At 37.0% G+C, this 25,549-nt stretch overlaps 2 protein-coding genes and 1 long non-coding RNA gene across 5 annotated transcripts in view; 2 read left to right on the forward strand and 1 right to left on the reverse strand.

The window, feature by feature from the left end:
* The window catches only part of LOC119074394 (protein phosphatase 1 regulatory subunit 3B), a 32,843-nt gene extending 17,308 nt beyond the window's left edge, over positions 1–15,535 (forward strand). Inside the window, exons 2-8 of one of the 2 annotated variants that reach the window (XM_037180513.1) lie at positions 8,442–8,573; positions 8,693–8,875; positions 8,946–9,146; positions 9,220–9,394; positions 9,649–9,786; positions 9,853–10,094; positions 13,074–15,535. In XM_037180513.1, the coding sequence (XP_037036408.1) occupies positions 8,458–8,573; positions 8,693–8,875; positions 8,946–9,146; positions 9,220–9,394; positions 9,649–9,786; positions 9,853–10,065 (1,026 nt within the window). In that variant the 5' untranslated portion in view covers positions 8,442–8,457 and the 3' untranslated portion in view covers positions 10,066–10,094; positions 13,074–15,535. Of the gene's footprint in view, positions 1–8,435; positions 8,574–8,692; positions 8,876–8,945; positions 9,147–9,219; positions 9,395–9,648; positions 9,787–9,852; positions 10,095–13,073 lie in introns of both variants that reach the window. The other variant, XM_037180514.1, reaches the window with a different exon arrangement.
* Positions 15,536–17,574: 2,039 nt separating this feature from the next.
* On the reverse strand, positions 17,575–18,247 carry LOC119074396. Its single transcript, XR_005087188.1, has 3 exons — positions 18,017–18,247; positions 17,862–17,960; positions 17,575–17,802 (listed from the first exon to the last, which is right to left on the reverse strand). It is a non-coding gene; the product is annotated as an uncharacterized LOC119074396 (long non-coding RNA).
* Positions 18,248–20,263: 2,016 nt separating this feature from the next.
* Positions 20,264–24,219, forward strand: LOC119074395 (sorting nexin-6). Of its 2 annotated transcripts, XM_037180515.1 has the most exons (8): positions 20,264–20,396; positions 20,796–21,074; positions 21,147–21,268; positions 21,334–21,778; positions 21,850–22,032; positions 22,150–22,167; positions 23,531–23,640; positions 23,708–24,219. In XM_037180515.1, exons 1-8 carry the CDS (start codon positions 20,391–20,393, stop codon positions 23,799–23,801), a joined length of 1,257 nt encoding a protein of 418 aa, XP_037036410.1. In that variant the 5' UTR covers positions 20,264–20,390; the 3' UTR covers positions 23,802–24,219. The 2 variants fall into 2 exon arrangements, with proteins under 2 accessions (XP_037036410.1, XP_037036411.1); XM_037180516.1 differs by lacking the exon at positions 22,150–22,167.
* The last annotated feature ends 1,330 nt before the right edge of the window (positions 24,220–25,549 follow it).

A 25,549-nucleotide genomic window follows, 5' to 3' on the forward strand; every position in this document is an offset into this window, starting at 1 on the left:
CCATTCTTAATATGAGAATAATAAAATCCAATGTGCCATTAATTTATGCTTCGGGGCCGAAATTTCGGACAATTTGGAGTATTTTCACGGGTTTTGCGGCCGTTTGCATGAAATATTCCATGTGTACCTGTTTGGGACGGTTGATTCAAATCACTTTCGCTTTCGATTTAAAAAAATAACTGTTACTGCCATTAAAGGGGAACATCGAGGATTGTCGGGATTTCCCCTTAAATGTCAGTAAGATATTTTAAGTGCTTCCGGTCGGTAAGATGCAATTTTTTGAACGTCCCCACTCGTCAAAATAAAAATTTGGAACCTTGGACGTAATGTACTATTATTGTATAAGCGAGAACGAGACAACAAAATAGGGGAATGTCATGTTTGACACATCCAGAAGAATAATTTTCGATTGTGCTTACACAAAACTCGTACTTACACTATAAAATCCATTACAAAACTTGGTGTAAAATAGGAAAAGTCACCTTTTCGTCTTCGGCTTCGTCTCGGATCAACACACTTCCACTTCACACGAAAACTGGACTTTTCAACTATTTATTCCTTTTCATGTAAATAGCTATGAAAATGAACGTACATGTCATGGACAGTGGCGGATTAACCTATGGGAAATTCGGTACCGTGCCCATGGCGCTGGAAAAACTTGCGTCCAACAAAATGCAAAAACAAAACAAAATTGGCTCTGAATTTTGAAAATTTGGCGCTAAATTTTTATTTGCCAGTGGCGCTGAAAACCTTAAGCCGCCCCGGTCATAGGATTTGAATAACAACTTGAATTCCTTTCGAAGTACAGATGCCTGAAAGTGATATATATTTGTGGCTGGTCATAGATAAAAACTCGACATTTTTAAGTCGAGAGCACCTTTTTAGAAAAAGGTGAATTTAGAGAAAATTGGTAGGCGATATGCAGAATGGTGTCAGTTAAGTCAGTTAATAGGAAATTCATAAGAATTTTTTAATTTGTAACAAAAATTTGTTCGGCAACGTTTTCTAACCTCTCTAACTATCCCCATTATTTCCAACACAAAATATTTTAAACCTTTTTACAAACGGAAACGTATAGCGATGTGATTATTGCATCTGTTTTAGACTTCATCCACTAATTCTTATGTTCAAAAATGTAACGGCTGGTTTTTCTTTGACCAAATCTTTTACTTCATTTTTTTCAACATGCTTTTTATTATGTAAAAGGTCGATGTACTGTGGCTTCTGAAAGTGGTACCCGAATTTTCCAATTTTACACCCTCTACGAATTGTGAATAGAATTGCCTGTGTACTTAAATTCCACATGGAAAATATCAACCGAACCGTTCAAACTTGGGTGTCAGCTGACTTCGTAGGCGACAACCCGCTCAAATAAGAGCTATCCACGCTCACCATTGAACAATCAGTTTGTTATTGAACTCCGCAAAGAGTTCAATCAACTTGAAAACAATTTTTTTTCCTTCAGTGTTATACGATGATTTGTATAATCGCTCCGAGACAAATTCTTTATAGAAATTCACATAATTTTATCATGCAAATAAAAAAAAATGAATTTCGTTTATTTTAGAAGTGATAAAAATAGCTTCTGTGTATAACCGTGAATAAGGTTCCCTGAATGTCAAGATTTCATTCGCAAAAAAGTGCGCAGTTTGTTTGTTTACCAAAAATGCAAAAAAAAGTTCTTCTCTCCCTCTCTATCTGTTTATTTGATTATGGAGAATGTTTATGATTTTTTCTATCGATTTATCACTCTAGGGCACACGACTTGTATACCATGGCAGAAATTTTGCTAATTTACATTCGATCGAACTAAATCTTATGCATCCATCGACCGAAAATATCAAAATGAATTTTTGTGAAATGAACAAACCAATCACTCGTCTTGGAATATGAACGATAGAAAATTGTCTTTAACTTAATCAGCGTTTTTATTATTGACAGAGAATTTACAATTTTGGTTTCTGTTTATTTTTTACGGCGCCTGGCAAAAAAAATGTTTAGGTTTATATCGCTAGGGGTCAATGTGGGTGATCGGCAATAGCTAGATACTGTTACATAGAAATTTCATAATAACATTCAAGGCTAGTCGCTACAGTCATCATGAATACGTTCGTCAAAAATAAATAGTACATTACTGCTACAGGGATGTATATAAGAGACGTGTACGTATACGAGAGCTTGTGCGAGTATTATTACGAGTCTCTTATATACAGCCTTATAACTATCAGTGAGGTATTTTATCGCAGTAGCCAAACATCGCTTTTTCTCGCTTTTTCTAGTAATGTAATTTTGCTTGCAAAGCCTTAGCACCTTTCTGCCCCCTTTCCCTATGTCCAGATTTTTACAATACTTTCAGTATTGTTTGTCTCGACTTCACGACCTTACCCTCAGTCTGCACGCTTTTTATGGACAACCTCCCACCATGTGTATAGTATGTACTCATTCGGTAAAGCATGTGGAATACGAGTTATGTAGCCAGTTTGGCCCTGGAAATGACTCCACTCAGGAAACTACCAATTGCTATGGTGTTGCGGTTTCAATGTTTTTCATTTTTTAGTGCACATTTCGATACAAAACGGCTCCGTCGATTTCTTGATGTGTTATTTTTACATACCGACTTACAGTTAAAGTACAAGTGCATTTCGATTGCGGTTAAATAGGTTGTGGAGTAGTTAAAATAATTCAACGAAATGTACTCGTTTCGAGAATGACTAAAATGTGTGTTCAATAAAAAAATGTTTACGACACAGTAAACAACATTGTAATCTGCACTGGCATGACAACCGATGCCAATTTGCCACATTCTAGTCTGCTTGATATCAACACGTTGATTACAGATGATTTAGATAAGCCAAATTCCAGTTCCACTCTGATTATACAATGTTCGTCGATGCGATAATTATTTTGGCATCATAATCCCATCCTTATTGACCCCTGGTCAAAAGCAAGTCCAAAACTAAATATTTCATTCAATGTTATGATCAAGATCAATATCTTTTTCGGTTTTGTTTATGGTGGCACTGAATTTTCATATGCTTGATATTGAAATAGAAATCTGCTTATGTGTAGAACATCATCGTAGTGATGTTCAATTCATTAATCAGAATACGTAGGAAGATCATTCGTTTTGTGTTCAGCTAATGTCGTTATATTGAAATGTCAGGCGCTTTTTTTATGTTTCCTTTCATTAAGGCAGCCGTCGAGAAAATGAATTGCTGCCAACAAATTTTCTTTTTTTAATTTTTATTGAAGCAGCTAATCATTAATATGGGATCAGTATTGTTGTTGCAAGTATTGTCTTAGGAACAAACAAATGAAAAGTGTGCCCCTCTGACACAAAGCTTATTATTCGGAATTTTATTGGGAATTCTTAAAAATTTTAAGATTTTTTTTTTAATTTTTAGAAATTTGAAGAACTAAAAATTCATAAATTTAAGAGTTGTTACGTGCTAATCGTTCCGAAGTTTTATTGGTTCCCACATCGTTTTCTATGCTTTCATCAAGAGAAACCTAAAATTAGTTGGACTCACTCGTACATGTAGAAGGAACGAAAAGAAAGCAGCTATTGTTATGACATTACATTGTAATGTATGTGGAACCAATAAAACGATGGAAGCAAGCCAAATCCTCGAAAAGTATCTGTTTTTTTATCTACCATTTTATCGAACTAGATGGCAAAGCCGAGGTCGACGAGACATATTGTGTGCGATAAAATACCAGCATGTCTACCAAATTTTCTACTAAGCTTTCACATGTGACAGTTGGGATCAAAAGTCGTGTCCTCTGTCAAAGTGACGTTTTAAACGTCAAACGAAAATAAATATCCGAACTGGTCACTGGCTCTATGACTACTTCGTATATTTATTTTTTTGACGCTTGAAACACTTTGACAGATGGACTCACCACTCCTAACATAGACTGTTATGATCAGAGCGAGAAAACCGAAGACTAGTTATTATAACCTGCCTTGGGGTACTTGTCAAAGTATTTGCTTCTCTTTCAACGTGGTACGATGAGAGCGAGAGAACAGAAGACCAGTTTTTTTAACTTCCCTTGGGGTACTTGTCAAAATATCTTCTTCTCTTTCATCATAACACTCTATAGTATGAACGCTTCAACAATAATTGTTGTAATTGTGTGACTCTACGGCCGAATGGCTAATGTCGCGGCTCGATGTTCAGAAAATTTTAGGTGTCATGGGTTCGAATTTTGATTTTTATTTACAAAAATGTGTCTGTGCTGGGTTTTTATTAGCATAGCCAGCGTGCGAAAAAAAAAGTTCTTCTAAATAAGATTCCATGCATGATTATGTCCTGGAATTGCGAAAATAGCTCTTATGATAGACCACTCTAACAAATTTTTAAGATTTCAATGAATCCATTTCGTTGAATCATCATAATGATGGATAGAGTCATTTGTAGTCGGTCAATTTTTCACAAATATCAAGCCTATTGCTAAGTCGATTCGTGCAACATAAGTACCTACCTCCGGTTGGAAAGCTTATATATTTCCATGTTTGTTTGTTTTTTACTTCAAATTCGATAAGATTAATGAGTAAAAATCATTTCGGTCTGAAGATAATGCTGTCAGTGTAGCACACTTTTCTCTATCACTCGTAGCTGGTAACTAATTCGCCGAAATTTCAATAAAGTTCGAAACGCGCGATTAGATGTTGGAATAACCACGAGTCGTCTGTCGACAAAATGACGAAATTTTTGTTTCGAATTTCACGGGTATGTTTCGTGATACCCTACGCACCGTATCACATCGTAGCATTTATAGCGCATTCTTCAAACGCATGTTGATATTGTTGATTCAACTTTATGAGCACGTATAGCCTGACATTATAAAAGACCTACCACACTATGTGTAAATGTTTTCAATGTTTTTTTTTCATCGTTCGAAGGACGTCTGAGAAACCAGACAGATATTTTTAATTAGAATTGTACATGGAGTAGATAGACGATTTTTCTACGGATTAAATATTTTCGTTCAATGTAATAGAAACATTAGATAACAATTTGTCAAGACACGCACTCCATGGCATCGTTGTTTAATGAGTGTATTTCTGTCTGTTTATGACGATGGTCGGAGTATTTTATTGTTGTTTGTTCCATCAAATCCGATTGTTTAAATTTTATGGAAGTGATAAGAAATAGACGAAGTCACTTTAGAGACTGGCTCTCTGGTTATGTTATTTTAATGTTCGTTTTCCGATCAATAGTTTAATGCGTCGGCAGGTCATTGGCATTTTGTTTGGAATTGTTTTTAGAGTGGGCGATTAAGAAACGAATGTATGTCCATGCTTCAGTAGTCTTACTTCAGGCGATTCGAATAAAATCTTGATCAAACATGAAGACACATAATTAAGATAAGCTTTGCCAAGTGAGATAATTTTGAATGTTTTGTTGGTTAATTGGGTCGAACTTTCAAGGTGGTTCAATGTCATCATATTGAAAAAGAGATTTTTGAAAATTTTGCTGGTCTTATCTGTACAACATGTTTTATCAATACGTTGCTAAGCCGGACGAGTTTATTTTTTGGATAGTTGCATTCAGACATGTTGACTTTAGCTTCGTTCGTTGAATGATTAAAATAAAATTTCGTCGGAGATAATCTTAAAGAATGTTTTTCACTCGTGTGAGAGATCGAGCTGTCAAGTAAACAACTCAAAAATTGAAAAAATTTAATTTTGTCTGTCACAAGGAGTACTTTTTTGGTAAGTGGAAATCAAGCCTAAGTCATGTCGCAAACTTTGAAATTGGTCATGAAACGGCCGCTAACTTTAAATTCAACGGTAAAGTGAACGATAACACTAAATTCTCACTAGGAAATGCGTTACCGTTTGCGTTACAATTGAATTTATAGTTTGCGGCCGTTTTGCTAACAACCCCTAGTTTCAACCAATAAGAATCCTTTACGAATTGTTGAAACGATGAAAGGAGCGATAGTGCGCACTAATTACTCAAAGTTTAGGCGATCGCTAAAATAAAGGTTGCAGGCATCTGTAGGCCTTATGTCAATTACCTCACGCCTGACGACTATTTGTATGTCTTTTATCTCATTTTCAATTATATCTTGCATCTCTTTCGTACGCCCGACACACTTTATTAAAGATCTCCAAGTTACAGATTCAAAATGTCGTTTACTAATGTGTTGACAAAAAATCGTATAGTCTTCCTCATTCGATGCCAATAAGAGCCTTTATCACACTAGTGCGAAAAATACTTTCATTTCGGTAGCATAAATAATGACATATGAAAAGACGATGTAATTCCAAAATCAAAGTTCTGAAGTGTAAAAAAAACCCATGGCAACTGCCGCCGTTCTTTATGGACAGCCTTTTTTGAAATTTACCAACAGATAGTTGTAGGCTACATTGGATGCTGCGAAAGTGATTCATTACATGAGGTATCAATGTTGTGATAAAAGCAAACTCACAAGTGTGTTTTTAAGCAACAAGCTGTAGTTGTATACCTCGCCTTTGGCCCTGATAGACAAACTCTACACTTGTTGAAAAGACAGTTACCGAAGTAAGTTGTTCAAAAACACACTTGTGAATTTCCGAGTATCACCTATTATATAGCTTTTTGTGGAAGTGTCAACTTATGCAACACTTGGTTTTCTGTCAAGTTGAATTTTTCCTATAAATATACCAAGTGTCTTAGAAGTTGACAGCTCGTAAAGTGATCTATAGATCTATGGATACATCGACGAGTAACTTTATTCGATAACATCTTAATAGCGTGAAGCGTTAACGGGCTATTATTAAATAAACTCCACCATCAACGAAAATACTTAGGTGTAAACCACCTGAACAAATATACTTATAGAACACATGAGCTTTTTTTTTCCGTTCATCTAAATAATAGACGACCTCAGTATGACATTTACAAAGTTTGGAATGTTTGACTAACAATAAGAAAAATAAACGAAAATGACAACAAATGGAGCCAGCAGAAAAATGCAATTTAAACTACCGAATATCCTCTATTGCTTTTATGTCATCCCGATCATACCATAAATACAACGCGATAATATTTGCTCAACTGTAATAAAAGGAAAATGAGCACAAACAAAAAATTTGCGCTAGTCCAATACAAGGCACTGGCTGGAAGAGTGCAATTTCAAGTACAAATTATCGCAGATCCGTCATAATTATAAACGTTTATTATTTGCATTTAGCACATCTGAAAATAATGTAAAATAATTTAAAAAAAATTGTTTGCACTGAATTTGTTAGTATATTTTCGTCGTTGATGAATAATAAAAACATTTTTTTTTTTCGTTTATTTCGGTTAATTTAGATAGAGCAGCTTTTTTTCGTTTTGGCCATATGCCACAACGAATACAATAAGATACAAAATGATGCGATGAGTACAGCACGACTTTATCGTACGACCGAATAAAAACAGAAACAATTTAGCATTTCGAAAAAGGGTTTCTCAAAAGAGATTTTCTTTGTTTCGATGTTGCACGCTGTTGGCGCCAATAGCTTGGAAGATTTTGTAACATTTTTTTTTTGGTCACCGATTTTCATCTACTACTTCAAAACGCATGTGTTTTTTTTTGAAAATAGGCTGTCTCTCGACCGAAGCCTAGTGCAAAGGTATTTCTATTTTGACGAGATAGGCGTGATTTCCACCTACCAAAAAAAAACTAAATTTTTGCTTTGTTAACTGGACAGGTTGCTCTCTCACGGCTCTCTCACGTAGCACTTTTTGTTGAGTGGCAACCATGCATTCTAAATTCCCGTCGTGTTATCTTGTTTCTCAATCGTCCGGACTTCTATCAATCTCCATAACGAAAGTATAGCGCAATGAGAGAAGTAAGAAGAATACAGAGAAATAACATATTTACAGTGGACGTCAGTGATATTTGTACAGAAATAGAAATTGGATTCAGCTCTTTATCAGCTGGTCCACTAATACAAACAAAACTACTTGATGTCTTCAGAAGGGTGCTAGTGGTAAAAACTTATTAAAGGCGTAAAAACCCCGTTTTGTTAGTATGAGTGAACCAGGTGGATCAAATTCCTCTACAAATATCACTGACGTCCACTGTATAGAATTAAACGAGAATTTAGAATGACAGAACCTGTAGTCAATGTGCTGCGGTATCCATGATCCCACTATTTGTTTGCATCACGGCAGTGTAAAATAAACCAGGCAGGAGCGGTTCATTTTCGAAACGTCAAATAAGGGACCTAATACACTGGATGAAAATGAACTCAAATGAACCCTGACATAAATTGAAAAATGTTATTCGCAAAAAATATAGGGCTATAGATTATTCAGGTCCCTAGTCAAATCAGCGCTTCTGCCTGGTTAACTTTACTCTGCCGTGGTTTGCATGTAATAAATTGAAATAAATCGTTTCTCTAAGCGCAAAACCCATTGACTGAACGGCAACAATAATTTGCCTTTTTCTTTTTCTTCCAGATTTTCAAGCAAGTGAATGCCAACTGCAGTTGGTATGCCAGCTCATTACGACATGCTGGTATCACACAGTCCACCCGTTTTTAGTCATAGTCCACCGGCAGGCTTCTTATCCGATTATGGCGCAAACAGCAGGTAAATATATCATTCGTACCACATATTGTTCCCGGTTGTCACAGTTCAAGCTGCATCAGTCTGATCTGTTTACGGAAAAAACGAAATTTTCAATAATGCTTTTCGTTTGCTTGATACAGGCTCTACGATCCATCCAGATCTTTATTTCGCCCACAAACGTTACGGTCACAGGCCCAAACAAAACGTTCCGTGTCATATCCTCTGCTAAAACCCACAACGCCGGCAACAGTTCCAATTCGATCGTGTTTAGTAATCAAGACAGAGTCCATAGACACAACCGATTCATCGTACACAAATGGAAAGTAAGTGGAAACGTGAATCCGTGTAAATTGTCAACCAGTTACTAGAGGCCGGATTTTTCTCTTTCCGCAGAGCGAAAAAGAGGGTGGTTTTTGCGGATGACTATGGCCACGCTTTGACCGAAATTCGAATCATGTCAGAACCATCAAACGTACCGCCACTGTGGAGTTTGGAATTCTTGTCGCAAGTTACACGAGGTATGACTAGTCCCAATCCACCGGAACAATGGGCCGTCCAGTTCCGGCAACCAGCATCCGATTACTTAGAATTTAAGTGAGTAGACAAAGTCAAGGGGATGGAAGTGTTGAACAAAGTCTAACATCATCCACATTGTTTGTTTATCTAGACGGAAATTAGACAGTAAAAATGTATCGTTGGAAAATGTGATAGTGAAAGAAACGGAATCGGTTGTGGTTGGAACGATAAAAGTACGAAATTTGAGTTTTCACAAAGAAGTCATTGTTAGAACATCGTGGAACGATTGGCAAAGTCAGGAAGACACATTTTGTACTTACTCGCAGGTGAGAAACGGCCCTATTATTATGCCGAATGGAGATGTTGATTGTTCATGTCATTCAAGTCCTCCGTGCCTATCAGTCCCTCATCAGATCACAATTTGAAAAGTGTTGTTGCACTGCACTAGACAAACAATGTTTGCTGTCTCCTTATGAGCGAACTGATATCATAGCACTGATCCTAGATTAACACTCGTACTCTGACATGCACATCGGCTATCCATCACTGTTGAAGATTTTACATTGAAATTAATTTCCAGATTGTCGGCTCTAGTGGAGCGTATGTCATCTACGACACGTTCTCATTTAAATTAACACTTCCACCATCGAGTAACCGGAAATTGGAGTTCTGCGTATGTTTCCGTTGTGATGGCAAAGAATATTGGGACAATAATGACGTAAGTGTCTCGTCGGAAAAGTACTTTCGTTGCCATTTGTGCTCAACCAAACAATTCAATTTCCAGGGCAAAAACTATGCAATCGTCAAACGTACCACCAACTATTCAGCAGATCAATCACAAAGTTTAGACCTGGCCACTAATCCTGAAACAAATAAAGCGGCCAGCGCACCAATTGGAATTCCTAACAAATATGCGGATTTAACTCAAGCCAAAGTGGCCTCGTGGTCGGAATTCGCTTCGTGGAATCATTTGGAAAATAATTGCCCGTATTGGTGATGCCACATGCATTCGTTTCATCGTTGATGGTAAGTTTTCCATTGAACTTAAAACTATGATCTCAATCATTCCTCATGTACGATTCTGTATGGTGTCTTCCCGGATGCAGGATCATTGATTCCCCTTTTTTTTAAATGGATTACTGCTTCCCTTCCATATTTGCAAAGCATTCCTAGAACGGACTGACTGCTCGAAAGAGTTATTAACTCTGCGAATTACAAGTTCTCCCTTGAAATGTTCCACGTTCTGCAGACAAAGTTTTATTTGTGGGATGTCGTAATACGACTAAGGCTCCTATTGGGGTCAATTTCAATTCAGGTTGACCCGAACCGGATTTCAATATGAACCTGAATAAAAATTCAGGCCAGAACTTCACCTGAACCTGAAATTTTCAATTTCGAGTTCAACCCAAAGAGAACCCGAACCTGAATTAGTGTGACCCGAATCCTTATCTTTCCTTTAGGGTTTTACCCGAACCTGACCTGAATTTTTCAGTGTGGATCAGATCGGGTTGCCCGAAATGTTTACAGCAGATATCACAAATTTTCACGAAAAGTTTGAGGTTGAGGTCGGATCGAAAATTTTAGGTTCAGGTGGAGTTCGACCTTGAATTTCAGTTTAGGTTCGGGTCAGACCGAACCCGACCCGTTCCGAGCATTAAATACGAATCGTATCGTGAACGATAGTGCATTGATTCGGCTGTGAAGCTGGACGAAAGTCGATTTTCTTCAAAGTGGACCGGAACGCAGTCATCAGATAACAACAACGTCCGGGACGAAATTATTGATGATTGCGTATGCATAATCCTCAATTGAATATAATCGACCGCTAGCGATTCATAAGCCATGCTAAATGGCTAATGACCTTTTCATTGTCCATAAATCTCGTCCGATTCAGAAAAGCGCACAGCACTGAAACGCATAAATTTCGCATACACTTGACCTAGATCTTGTCACGCTCGCACTAACATACAGCATGCAACATATCTAAAAAATCGAATGCAAACAACATCGTCCAATAGCAAACAGCAACAACAAATCCATTTCCTATTCTTGGTGTAAAGTAACAGGCTAAACAGTTCTCTTGTCTGTTTAGTCTACGATCAATGTTGAAATTAATTGAAAATTAAAATGATCTCGCGAACGATTAGTTTTCGATGCTAGAAAAGATTTCCATGTTGTTGTTATTGTCGCCATTAATTCTCTCTGCTCGTTTGTGTTTTCTTACTGTGCTTGATATATCGCACATAGCGACACGCATAACACTTTGCGACATTCAATCAAAGGCAATATTTTTATTGGATTCAATTAAAAATGGAAATATTCAGTTCGGAGTGTTAGAATACATTGTAGCGATGATGAGAATAAAAGTTGAAAATCAACTCGTGCGAAGGTTTGACTATGTTCTAAATGTCTTTTCATCTGACGAAGCGACAGGGACAGTTTTTTTCTGTGCTCACTCAGGGTCCATAAGTCAGGGACTAATTAAATCCAACATAAGAGGCCCTGGCACCGCAACGAATCACGTTATGATTCAAGGTATTGTCAATAAGAAAAAATATCTCGAAAACAAAAATTCGTTGAAAATAATGTTGGAGTCGAGGTTGTGTGACACAAAATTCACGAGAATAATCTGATTAGAGGACTTTGTCTCGTTAATTTTTTTTCTTGAAGTTATTTTGAGGAAAAATCGCGATTGTTTCTAATTTATTGAACCATGAACGAAGACTAGTAATTACGTAGATGGACCGATGTCATCTGTTGTGGATAACGACTTCAGGAATAAACGACAAGCTCTGACTCCATAATGTCTTATACAGCAAAGTTAATGTCAAAAAATGAAGTAAAAGATTTGTGAAAGTTTGGATTAAAAGTCAAATTGACGTTTTAAACGTCAAATTTACGTAAGAAAATAGTACGAATTCATGTTTTTTTCTCATTTTAACTTAACTGGGCACATTAAAAGAAAGTGAGAGATTTTCTGATCATTTCGTGGATCGCTTTCGATTGGCATTTAAAACATCACTTTGACATATAGAATCAGACCGAATTTTGATAAAAATGTAGACAGTGTCGAGGACCTAAATAAACTATTGTCCACAGCACTGATTGTAGCATGAACATAGAAAATATTCGAAGGCTGATGAAATCACAGTAGCCATTGCGTGTCTTTTGTAAAGATAGATGACTTTATTTGGTTGAATGAGTTAAAACGATACCCTCTCTAGCAGACAAACTTCGTTTTGACTCTGTCAAAATACCACACTATTTCTTTGTTTTGCACAATCATGCACTATTGACTAATTTCGAATTTAACATGTAAAATGCACAGTCTACGTTGCATTTTTACGACCTTAATAAATGTAGTTAGATTACTAGACAGGGTATTGATTGAAACATGCAACACAAGTCATCCTAAGTGTCACTGAAGTCTCTAAATTTGACATTTGTCAATTCAGTGTTCATGCTTGAAGTGGTTCTGTGATCACATTTTCTGTTTTACAAGAGAGTTGAAAAGGCCAATTATTTTGGATGTTTGCCACCTTTTCCTGTCAGGGCTTATTATTCGCAATTTTTCGGTAATTCTTAAGAATTTTTTGGAATTTTTGAGAATTTATTAATAGTTTTCAGGAACTACTTCAAGTGGTTTTAAGAATTAAATTCTTTAAAATTCCTAAAATTTACGAATTTAAGAATTTAAATTGTGAATAATTTGTTCTGACTTCCAGTAGTATTATCACCTTATTTTATGGCTTTAATTTAGAGAATTTGAGAATTTGAAGTTAAAATAAAAGAATGTTTGATAACTTCATTAGTCAAGGAATCTGGCCCACCCATAACGAGGAACTTAAATGAAGTAATAGATTCTTTAATGAAACTGCTGACATTCTTGCCATCTGTGTAAATAGGCTCTAATTTCGATATCATCCTGTTCATTGCCGAATAAATCCACTTTCACACTTGCCAGCCAAACATTTTATTGATAAATTTTTTGTTCTTCATTTACAGATTTCAAGCAACTGTATCCAGTCATTCGTTTTATATAAACAAAAAGTTAAATAATTAATTGAATCCATGACAATCAAGGAATAATTTTTAATACAAAAACCACACAACAAAAACGGCGATCTAAAATGGCAGCGAAGAAGCGTTTAAAGAATTTTTGTTTCGTGAAAAATGTAAATACCAAAATGAGGAGAAAATTGTGCAATAGTTGTGTAAGTTTAAAGAGACTACAATTGCGTAAGTGTTAAGGGAAATGAGAGGAAGGAGAGAGGAGGAGGAGAGATAAAAAGCTAATCAAAATGATCGAGTCGAGTGTAGTAGAGGACGTTGATGGTTTTAGCGCCTATTTATTTTACTTTTAGAGAGAAAATGTTAATTTGAAAAGACTTTACAAAAATGATGATTTTCTGTTTAATTTTTCTATTATTATTCCTATATTGATGTTAGATCGATCGATTAACTCAACAAATTGCCAACGTTTTTCCATTTTTAAATAAAATCGCGACACGTAGGAGCATTTATCTCTTAAAACACCATTTTTAAAATGAAAATGAAAAACTATTTTGTATTGGACAGCATATTGGGACACGTTGTTGTATGTTTCATTTAGATATGTTTTGTTTGTCATTTTATTTCTTTTTTATGTCTTTATTGTTCAAATTAGTTTTTTTTAGAAGAAGACATTGTGACCGACGGTTTTTTCGAGATGTTATAGAGTCCAATACACAAATGTTAGGGAAAATGAGCAATTTGTTAACTGAATAAAATTGAATAAAAAAAAGTAAAACAAAAAATAATTAAGAAAAAATTATATCCAAATAAGTAAAGCACTGCTGGTCAGGGTGTAACGGTTAAGAAAAATTAAAATTTTACATGCTTCAAGGTCTCAGAACCGCATATCAAACAGCGACATCTTTCTTCTCGAACAATGCAACCGCAAGTAGAACGTACAGACGAATGACTTAAATTCTGCGTACGAGATTTAGTATTTGGGACTAACCAACGCACAGCGTTTGACAATGACATGAAAAGTATCTTTAATCACTAAGCCAATGGAAAATTAAGCACTACTTCATTCGTTTGAGCGTTGAAACTCAATTCACTGGGCTTGGTGAGCAAAATACTATTAATTGTTACTATACTTACCAAATTCCTGCAAAAAGAAATATTTTGTCATTTTAAACTGCGTCGATTTCTGCACCTTTCGGCATGTAAAGCATAATATAATCCTCGGGAAAAAGATGAAAATTCCAGTTGTCGAGCGGTTACTGATTGTCGGCATTCCTATCATCTGATTGCGATAACTTGAATTTTCAACTTTCCTCCCTAACATTTATGTAAAATAATTAATCTAATGTTCCATCATCACGATACAAAAACTGCTGTGGATTGCAGTTCACTGATTCAAGTGCGGATTCAAAGAAATGATAACAGAATGCACTATTGTTGATTCAATGGCGCCATCTGTTATTATTTCTCCGAATTCATGAATTCTTCACTGTGTGCCTGTGTGCCTTGTGCATATAATTTATGTAAAAATTGTACGAAGGCTCGAAAAGAATATTCAGACTTTTATTTTCGTGTTTAAGAACTATTTTATTGCAATACTATTATATACTCCAATCTAAATAATAATAAGACTGAAATGAAATAACGAAAATGGCAGCTAATCCAATTATCACGTATATGTATAGCTGGCTTCGCTTTCGATTCTGCAAAGATTGAAATTAATTTTTTAAGCTGTTTTCTGTTTAGTTTTAATTTTGTATACATAAACCGTATCAGATGCGTCGCCACTGATCGATTCTATCATTGATTGAAGTTCGATCGAAAAGGAAGATAATGCGACAAAACAACGAACATTTCCATCAGCGAACTTTGCTATTTTTGTGTTTCGCAAGCACGTAGAGTTCTCTTTGCATGCCAAGGAACGAAAGTATCTATTTTCAACCCTCAAAGCAGGGAAAATTTACTTTGGCATGCAAGAATTTTATTCACTCCACAAATACAGCCACTGATTCAAAAAGAGATCTTCACAGGTGCAATGACGCATTTGACAGCTGTTACTGTAAGTTTTCAATATTTGAATTTTTTGGCGCACTAATAGGGCGTGAATGGGGAACAAGAAGAAAGTGATTTATCTAGACGAGAGTGTGACTACAAATCCACGGCATCGGCTCGTTTAAAAGCTTATTTCTTACTTGTTGAAAACGACTAGTGAAAGTGAACCGGTACGTAATGTACCGTCATCGACAGAAGGAAACATTTTAATTTGTTTCGTGAGAATTCAGAGATTCTGACTTCTCGTTTGAAGTGGAAATATTTTCTTTTCTTTTTTGTTAATTTTGTTAATTATTTTTGATAAGAAAGGAAGTTATAGTTACTTTAAGTACCTACTATACCTACAATTTGTACGAAAAAAATTTGTTATTTTAATACAATAAAATGTGCATAACGTTACAAAACCATTGGAGTATCATTGCAACAAGAATTGATGGTGAGTCAGGTCGCTTGACTGGCTGAATTTCTCAATAAATTCTTTTTTACTACGTGCTCCATGCGAAAGTTGGCCATTACATAGCGATTTGCAAGCTGCGAAAATGATCGATTGCATGGGGACTATTTCCAGTTCATGCTTTTTTTTCATGTACATAGAAATCAACTTTCGCATGGGTCAAGTAGTAAACCAGATGCTGATAAGTACTTCATTACTTCGAAGAAAACAAACTGTACAAAATATGGTTCTTTTACCTTAAAACTAGCCTTTCAGTAGGACCGTCCAAATCATACGTTACTCAAAACTAATTTACTAGATAAACGAATGGACACGACTACAAACCTCTGAAAAATGATGTATATCTCGCTTACCTCTTGAATAAAAATTAAACTCGTGTGAATTACGGTTCTCGCTTCGCTCTGGTCGTTAAGTTAACACTCTTTAAAATTGAGGCATTCGTTTTCCGTCAAATGAAAAGAAATTTTTTGCAAATTCATTGCAAATTACGGAGTTATCGTGTTATCAAGCGACGAGAAAAATACTCTGTTGTGAGGCCTCTTCGTTCAACAAAGGACAATTTTTAGGGCACTTTAGTAGAAAAGCGTGAATTTTGGACCATGGATAGATATTGATGAGAGGATTCTAAAACGATTATCAAACTTTGAGAAAACCGACCGCAGCGCCATAGAATAGTATTCAACGTTTTCGATATGTGAGGTACGTATGTAGATGATTGATTGCCCGAGTACCCAATAGAGAACCATTTTTATGTTGTAGATGCAATATAGATCACTAAAATGACCGCTGGCGTGACGATCGACGGTTCGGTTTTGTGTGCAAACTAATGACAACCAACTTTGCTTCTAAGGGAATTCCCCGTATTTAGTTCATTTACATTCATTTCAAAGAATTGGACGCACTCACTTATTCATTACTATGTGAATTTGTGAAGTTGGTTTCAATTAGTTTGCACACTTTTCCCCACCATTCCTCACGTTTCCGTCATCAGTTTCACCAAACGAAGAGATCTATGGGGCTCTAATGAAAGAGGAGAAAAAGTTTTAAAAGTTTTTTTTAGCAAAAAGGAAACAACTTTTCAGTTATAAATCTCACGATATTTTATCACCAGGAGTGTATGTGTTAGGGCCGATTTTCTGTTTCCATCGGTAGGTGACCAATTCTGCGAATAATTTAGAATTTCCAAGTGATAATAAAATCGTAGTTGATTGCTGGGAGTTTTTTTTTTAAATATTAAAAGTCAGGAACTCCTTTAATTCGCCGATCGACCATACCTGTTCTAGACCTTCATTGATCGATTCATCCGTTTACATGGCAATTAAACAAAAGCTGCTGAATCAAACTGCATTGACGGCAGGAGCCCTTGATTCCATTCGAATGCAAAACTGTGCATGAATGAAACTCACAGCTGTCTACAAAATATTGCCGTGTACGATCGATCACACGATTCAATCGAACACGATACGAACGGCTACGATGAGATATGCCATGCTACCGGTGTGTTCGCCTGTGGTAGTACTTTTTGTTGATGGATTCGTCTTAAACGTTCGTCTTACTCAACATTAGTAGGAATATATGCTTTTCATATCGTGCATTCGCACAGTTATGTTCGGATCTATTGGAACATCACGGAATTTGGGTCGAACAGAAGACTGATTGGGTATTTTGTCTATTACATTGAAGCTCCTGCAACCAATACCACTTACTTCTCTGGACTAGACGCATGCTCAAAGTAAGTGTGCCCATTTTCGAATCGATTTCGACTCTTACACTTGATTGTTTTGCCGGTTGAAATTTTCTAATGTGACCAATTTGTTGATCTATCGATAGCCGACTTTTCTGTGAAAAGAGTAGTCAATCGGAGACGACGCATGCCAATTCTGCTTTAAACAATTCTACTAAAAGTTGAATCAAACTTTCGACCAATTTTTTAGTTGGTCCCATGGTTTGGTCAAACATTTCTAATTTATTTATTGAAATATTCTCTTCGACTTTGTATTGGACTCCTTAATATTCGTTACAAAGCAGATTTACATGGGAATCACACTATTGCTAGATGCCTTCGTTATTTTAGTTCACATTTGTTGGTGTTGACAATAAGGTGGTGGATTATCCATGTTTAGATCGTCCAGTAGATTGTGATTCGCTGCTACGGACTGTGTCACATAATTGTTGTTTGAAGCGACTACGGTACGCTGTTTAGCCCATCTTGAACATCTAGTTAGACACATTACACTGTTGCAGTTAAGGAATAAAAATTCGAAAGCTTTTCTTACCGTATGCATACACAGACTCCAATGCAGCAGCAGCAGATATACAACCATGCAGCCAAATATCCCAATCTAACTGTGGCCAACTTTTCAATTGCGCTATCGCTAAAATTGAAAACCCAATTCAAAAAGTCATTTTCTCTTAAGGTAGTGAGCTTTACATTGTACATCCAAATTCAGGATGACATTCCATTGGACCTGTACAATCGTTGGGTGATGTGCATATATCATTGCCCCAAAAATTCTTATCCGCCAATAAAACAGTTAAACATAATGCAAATAAAACAACAATTCGTAGCAACATCTCGTCTTACTCGACCTGTTACCCACATCACCAGCCCTGAGTTAGATTTTCTAGTTGATGTGAATTCCACAATCCTCAAGTGCTTCTTCAAGAACTTTATCACCACAGATTTTAATCAACACGTATTGAGAAAAATAACTAGCAGATAAAACAATTGAATGATGATAAAAATAACCTGATAACAGCTTCCCAATATTTTAGTATATCAATACTTTTATCTTCCGACAATAACCGAATAAACAGAAGTATAATCATAGAGCCAACTTATTTCACACTACATTTAATAAGTGCGAAGTTATCCACTCTGTTGTTGCCGTTGTATCTTACAACCGAGCTCATGTAAGATCATTATTACGTGTGTCCGATGTTTGCGGTGCCAGAGGAATCATCTGTCATCCCAAAATTTAGGAAACAACCTTAGAACACCTTACTCTTGTCGAAAATAACCCAAATCAATCGAAAAATCCAATGGAAGTTAGGAAATGCCAGAGTAATCATCTGTCATCCCAAAATTTAGGAACCAACCTTGGAACATCTTACTCATGTCGAAAATAATCTAAATCCATCGAAAAATCGATGGAAGTTAGGAAGTGCCAGAGGAATCATCTGTCATCCCAAAATTTAGGAACCAGCCTCACTCATGTCGAAAATAACCCAAATTCATCGAAAAAACGGACGGAAGTTAGGAAGTGTCAGGGCAATCATCTGCCACTTACAGAAAAACCACTCCGTTTCGCCTTCGTTTAACTAAACCACGTCTCTCTTCTATTGTTTAAATTGTAAACGGAGAGTGCTTTTTTCGTAAGTGGAAATCAAGACTAATTTATTTTTTTTGAAAGTCGTATGCCAACGTGTACCTTTGCTTGATGTACGTGTAATGAGAAGCTCATTGTCATCTCCAAGGTTTCAATACATTTTGAGATCGAGTCCGACGTTCATCGCAATGGATCTGTTGAATGAGATTGATGAATTCTACCGTCACACATTAGAGGCCATCACAAACAACAGCATGTCGGAGAAGTCAAGCTTCGTTACCCCTTTCGTTTGCTGGTTTGGGAATTAGGAAGCTTTCTGATTTGTCACTTCCGGCATACGCGTCGTCAGTTCATCAATCTCAGCCGTTAGCAGACCGGATCATTGAAGGGGCGGGACTGAGCATCGTCAACACGGCTTTCACTAACATGTTAACTGGATACCCGGCGGTATTCACTCCTGAACCGCGGTATAGATCATCACAAAACGCCTGGGACATTTTACGTGTTAAATCCATTCACGAGGAGTTACTACAGTCGAGCGGTCCAACGGATCGGGCACGAATTCTTGCGTCATCTACTAAACCATCGCCATCCCACCAACTTGGACTTTTGCTGGACAACGATGTGGCAAGGATCGCAGTAGCTCTTCGTCTGGGAAATAAGGTGTGCCTGCCTCACGTGTGTGTGTAACCGCCAGGGTTATCTAGACGAGATGGAAAACGGCCGGATGGACTGACCAGCTACCCCTGGAGTCATGGACGTTCGTTGATTTGGGACGTTACGGTTGTCGACACTGTGGCAATGTCATACATAAATTCAACTTCGAATAATAGTGGTGCAGCAGCCGACCAAGCGGAAAGAGACAAGCACAACCATTACATTGACTTGAAGAATCAATTCTGCTTCACGCCACTAGCATTTGAATCCTTTGGATCAATTGGTCCGGAAACTATGATATTTTTGTCTAATGAAACGCCAAACGGGTGAGCCACGATTCAGCGAGGAAATGCTGTGAGCATTCGAGACACTTACTGTGATAATGATGGTCCGAATTTTTTCAAGTGATATTTTTCTTTCTTCTACATTGTTGCTATAAATTATTAAATTATTTAATTCATATTTTGTAAATAAAAAAAAAATGTAAAAAAAAATTTAAAAAAAATTATTTATTTATAGCGCAAACGGTACAAAATGGAGTGCTATTTTCGCTCTACTTGCTCTATACTTTTAAATTTATAACAGTAACTCGCCGTCCCTTTGCGTCTGTTTGAAATGATTGCTCAAAAAACATATCGGCTGGGTGCAAGTAGATATTTTCGATGGGACTTTTCATAAAACCATGTTTCTTAGGAACATTTTTGACGTTTCAACGTCATCCAATTATCAAATTTTAAGCCAACACTTGTGATACGAAAGTGATAATATTAATAATCAAAATTTGATAGGAGACACAAACATTTAGCGAATTTCTTCAAAATGATGGTAAGCTGGACAGTATTTCGTGAAGCATAAAATAGTTTTCGGTGCAGATATTTCACTAGCAGAGTGCCTTTTACATTGTTCAAACGGGCCGAGAATTTGTTTTGCAGATAAAAGAAATCTTTGTCGACATAAAAATAATCAAAATTTAGTGTTGTTGTCGTTGTTGTGATAGTGATTCATCACTTTGCTATCATACTGCACTCAATAACGCAGTTTACAGTTTAGGTCTTGTCTATTTTCATGTTCAAAAAAACTTCAATCAACTGACACTCCCCAAAAATTGATAAAAATTTTTTTGTTGTTTCAATCTATGATGTCTCCGGTTGTTGAGTTTCAAGTTTTCACGTTTTAAGCTTCTCGCCATCGCTTCCCGTTTCTAATTTCCATTTCCCTTTAAAGGACGGATTCGATGAATCTACTAGTTCACCGAAGGGTGATCAAAGTATGTTGGACACAACGCCTACACAAGAAACAAGTAACATTCCACTAGGTGATAATTGCTTAGCCGTTGACATATCGGACGCTTTAAGCGAAAAAGACAAGGTCAAGTTCACCGTACACACGCGCACATCTTTACCCGGCTATGCCAAATCCGATTTTTTGGTGGTTCGCCAGCATGAAGAGTTTGTGTGGCTGCACGATCGCTTCGAGGAGAATGATGAATACGGCGGATACATTGTACGGTTTGCGATGTCATACATATCGGGCGCATCGTTTGACAGATGATTGACCAAAACATATTTTTCTTAGATCCCACCGTGTCCACCGCGTCCAGACTTTGATGCGTCACGGGAAAAATTGCAACGTTTGGGTGAGGGAGAGGGGAACATGACAAAAGAAGAATTCAAGAAAATGAAACAGGAACTGGAAGCGTAAGATTTGGACCTATCTGTGTTCCGCCTGGAGTTCGACTAATCGACTAACCTCTTTTGCACAGCGAATACCTAGCCACATTCAAGAAAACGGTTGCAATGCATGAAGTATTTCTGTCACGGCTGGCATCCCATCCGGTGTTCCGCAACGATCACCATCTGAAAGTCTTTCTGGAATACGATCAGGACCTGTGCGCTCGGCCACGAAAGAAATTGGATCTGTTCGGCGGTTTGGTGCGCAATTTCGGCAAGACCACCGACGAAATTTACCTGGGAGCGACGATACGCGACGTGAACGATTTCTTCGAAAATGAGTTGCAATTTTTGACGGAATACAATTCGCATTTGAAAGAGGCGGCCGGCCGAACGGAACGAATGACAAAGAAGCATAAAGAGGTGGCCGACTCACACATCAAAATTTCGTCCAGCCTGATGCAGCTGTCGACCATCGAGCATGGGAGCATGGAGAAATTTTTGGCAAAGACGTCGGAAGTGTTCGAGAAAATTCGGGTTGGTTTTGTCTAGCCGTTGCTTCATTTCAGTGCTCGTTTCTCACATTTCCCCAATCCAATTTCCTGTAGAACATGGAGGGCAGAGTCTCAAGCGATCAAGACCTTAAATTGGGCGACACGTTACGATATTATCAACGAGATTCGCATGCAGCCAAAGCACTGTTGGTACGACGACTACGTTGCTTATCGGCATACGAGACGGCCAATCGTAATTTGGAGAAGGCTCGTGTCAAGAACAAAGATGTCCATGGGGTAAGTGAATTTATGCGATGGACGTGGTCCACTTTAATCGCAAACTCGGATGCACAAACTGTTGCACTTTGAACTAAACACAAAAAAATTGTTTTTCTTCTGAAATTGTTTACGCAGCCGTTGGAAGTGCAAGAGGTACTTTACCACCATCACATTTTGTACTTTTGTTTCCTTAACGATTTTTCTTTACGCCGCACAAGTCTTTCGTCTAAAAGTTCGGTCTTGCACAATCACTTTGTGAAGCGACTTTTTGGTAAACCAATTGTTTAGTGGCAGTGGGAAGATTAGCATGAGCTCGCACAGACTTTCCCCAAATTAGTTTTTATAATTTTCAGTCTTGATCAGAATTTCCCATTGTAAATTCATAGAAAATTCACCACCTTATTGAGTCCTCCATTGCCTGCATATCCCAAGTGCGAAAAGTCAAATTGTTACAGAAATTCCTCATCACCGCAATTACGAAAGCTCGTACGAAATACCTTTCAAATAAAAGAAAAATCAGCAAAAACCACTAAGGAATTTTAGGAACCAACCTACCACTTCCACCGTAATACTGAAAGTCCAGAAGGGAACCCAAAAAAATCTGAAAAATTCATCAAAATCCTGAAGCTCTAGAACTGGGAAGATGGTGGACCATGTGGACTTGTTGATTTTTGGGAAGTAATATGCTAAAATCTTAATGATCCCGAACGTCCAAGAAGGAACAGAAAAAAATCTGCAAAATTCCTTCATGATATAGATCTCGAACTGGTAAGATGGCGGACCATATGGGGTGCTGGAATTTTGAGAAGCAATAGCTCTCACAAATTCCTTGAAATTTTGAACGGCAACGATGGTGGACCATTTTGGATGCAAGATTTTAAAGTTTTTGTGAACCAACGATCCAGTGAAGTGATTTTCATAAACCTTTATTCCCCCGATTAGTGTGGCGATAAAAGTTTACATGAGAACGCATAGAAACGCACGGTAACGCATAGCAAAGCATACATTTTCGATTGTGTTGCGCGACTCAGAAACAATTTTTTTTCCCTCAATTATGCTGTTCTAGATTATGGTTCTGAAACGGATTTTCTTAGGCTTAGCGCTAATAGAAAAGCTGGTCTCTGGCCATTTTTCTGAAGCTACCTGACGACCGATCTATTCCGCGCCTTATTTTCTGTCCTTCCTAGCATACGTGGATAGCTCTCCTCTCTGTGTTAGAAGCTTTCTTGCAGTTTGCGAATACTTGCGAAAAGAACTCAACGAAGACACACTTGGGATTCTCAGTGGTAGTCAACGAGTGTAATCGTCATCTTGAGGGTAGTTTCTGTTAGACTATGTCCATCCCTTTTAACAGCGCAGAACAAAAAGGATCAGATTCGCGTATTTTCATTTAAAATTTTGGTGTGCCCCAATTCCATCACTGCACCACCACAAAACATGTCCAAAAGTAACAATGATTGTGCGAGACCTGTGTCGACCATACGCCATTATTAAATAAATAATTTCCTTTCCATAGGCAGAAAAGGCTCAAACCGAAGCATGCGAAAAGTTCGAAGCAATGTCGGCCCGAGGCAAACAAGAGCTGGTCGGTTTCCGTGTTCGACGAGTAGCGGCTTTTAAGAAGAGGTAATGTCATACCAAATGTTTCATTGATTGAAATTTCATCTAAATGATTTTGTTCCAATATCAACAGTCTCGTTGAACTGGCCGAATTGGAGGTGAAACATGCCAAGTCACAGTACGAGTTTTTGCGTCAATCGTTAATATCGCTGCAAGAAATTGCATAGACATGTGAGCGGGCTTTGTTCTTTTTAACCGAGAAATATGTTCAGATATACCACCAGACTAGACGCCGTCGACTGATTTAAAACAAACAAATTTTTAACAATTTTGCGGATATGAAAATGTTTTGTATGGTCAGTGTCTTATACAAAGAAAACAAAGAGGAAAAATCTGTATTTTGAATGAGTTGCATTTAATCCAAAAAAAAAAAAATAATTTCTTCTTTTAGGAACGAAAAAGTTTAAAAAAAATTTATGAAAAACTTTGCAAAATGAGTTTTTTGTTTGTAAAAATAATTTTTTATTATCATCCCCCTATTATTACGTATATATTGTATACTACTATACTCTATCCATACACACACACATTATTATACATTATATATTACACTTGAATAAAGAAATTATTCAGTTGTCACACTGATGGGCATATGTTTCAATTAACGGTCAAGAAAACCAAATTTGGCGAAAAGTTCGCTATCCATTAGAGGTGTCCAAAATTGTATGGAAAAATTAAAGTGCCAAAATGTTTGGGCGTAGGGCAGAAAATCATTCTATATGGTCCCCTGATAAAAAGTGTCTATGGGACCGACTCGATCCGAATCGATTTAGGGGTCGCTCAGGGACGAAGTATATGAAAAACAGCCAAAATCGCTTGCAAACCAGGTTTTTAGAAAAATAATTATTTTGGACTGATGATGAAGAGTGATGTTAGGACATCTTAGTTTATATTAGTGTAAAATCATCACGAGAAAACACTTTTCAACTTTTCCCGTGTATCGACACCTACTGTGCCCACTGCCCAGGCAGTGCTGGTCAAAGATCAGATTCATAGCGTATATTCTGAGAGCGAGTCCTTATCTGTGACGACCAGAACCCAAAAAATTATTATGTGGAAATGTTCGGAGTAACAAGGGCTTCAAGATAATGCAAAAAAAAGTTTCGTTATTTCAGATTTGTTTGATACTTTTCAGATAAAACTTATTATTCGGTGTCCTCGGCGAACTTTGAAGAGTTGCACTGGATGTCCACGCAAAGGTTCCGATCTCTTTTTGTCATTTCTTGATAGCTTACCATGTAATTATTGAAAATAAACCAAATTTGTCAGAAGGTACAGACTAAGTCGACTTCGATGAGACCTAATGTGTGCCCATGTCGCATTTCTCGAAAATTTCAATATGAAAAAATTCGAAAGATGAAATTTATCATCTTACACACTTTTAAGGTGTATAATTTTGTTGTAATATTCTCATTTTGTGTCGTAAATAAGCTCTGCTCAGTCAAAGTTCTGAAAATCATGAAATTTAAAATTTTCGAATTTTTTCATATTGAAATTTTCACACATTAGGTCTCATCGAAGTCGACTTAGTCTGTACCTTCTGACAAATTTGGTTTATTTTGAGTGGTTACATGGTAAGCTATCAAGAAATGACAAAAAGAGATCGGAACCTTTGCGTGCGTAAATAGTGCGAAGTAGTGCGTAAATTAATTGCGCAAAAGTGACATTTGGAAAATTTAAGATCACACTACCTGCGGTCCCACACTGATAAAAAAAATTCGTCAACATACATCCAGTATGTATGAAATGGCTGGCAGACAGCTTCATTTCTGCCTTACTTCGGATATGTATATTCCAACGTCTGGCAAGTATATCGTACATGTTTGACGTACAAACATACTCTAGACAAGAATAGTCACGAGCAGTATGACTATACGTCGGACATGTACGATATACATGTCAGACGTTGGATATA

Source organism: Bradysia coprophila, unplaced genomic scaffold (genome assembly GCF_014529535.1).
Source record: "Bradysia coprophila strain Holo2 unplaced genomic scaffold, BU_Bcop_v1 contig_151, whole genome shotgun sequence".
In the NCBI taxonomy this organism is placed as follows: Eukaryota; Metazoa; Arthropoda; class Insecta; order Diptera; family Sciaridae; genus Bradysia; species Bradysia coprophila.

Coding starts and splice junctions, on each gene's coding strand:
- LOC119074395 (XM_037180515.1), top strand. Junction 21,269..21,333: donor ATGAAACAGGAACTGGAAGC/GTAAGATTTGGA, acceptor TCTTTTGCACAG/CGAATACCTAGCCACATTCA. Junction 21,779..21,849: donor AAGTGTTCGAGAAAATTCGG/GTTGGTTTTGTC, acceptor AATTTCCTGTAG/AACATGGAGGGCAGAGTCTC.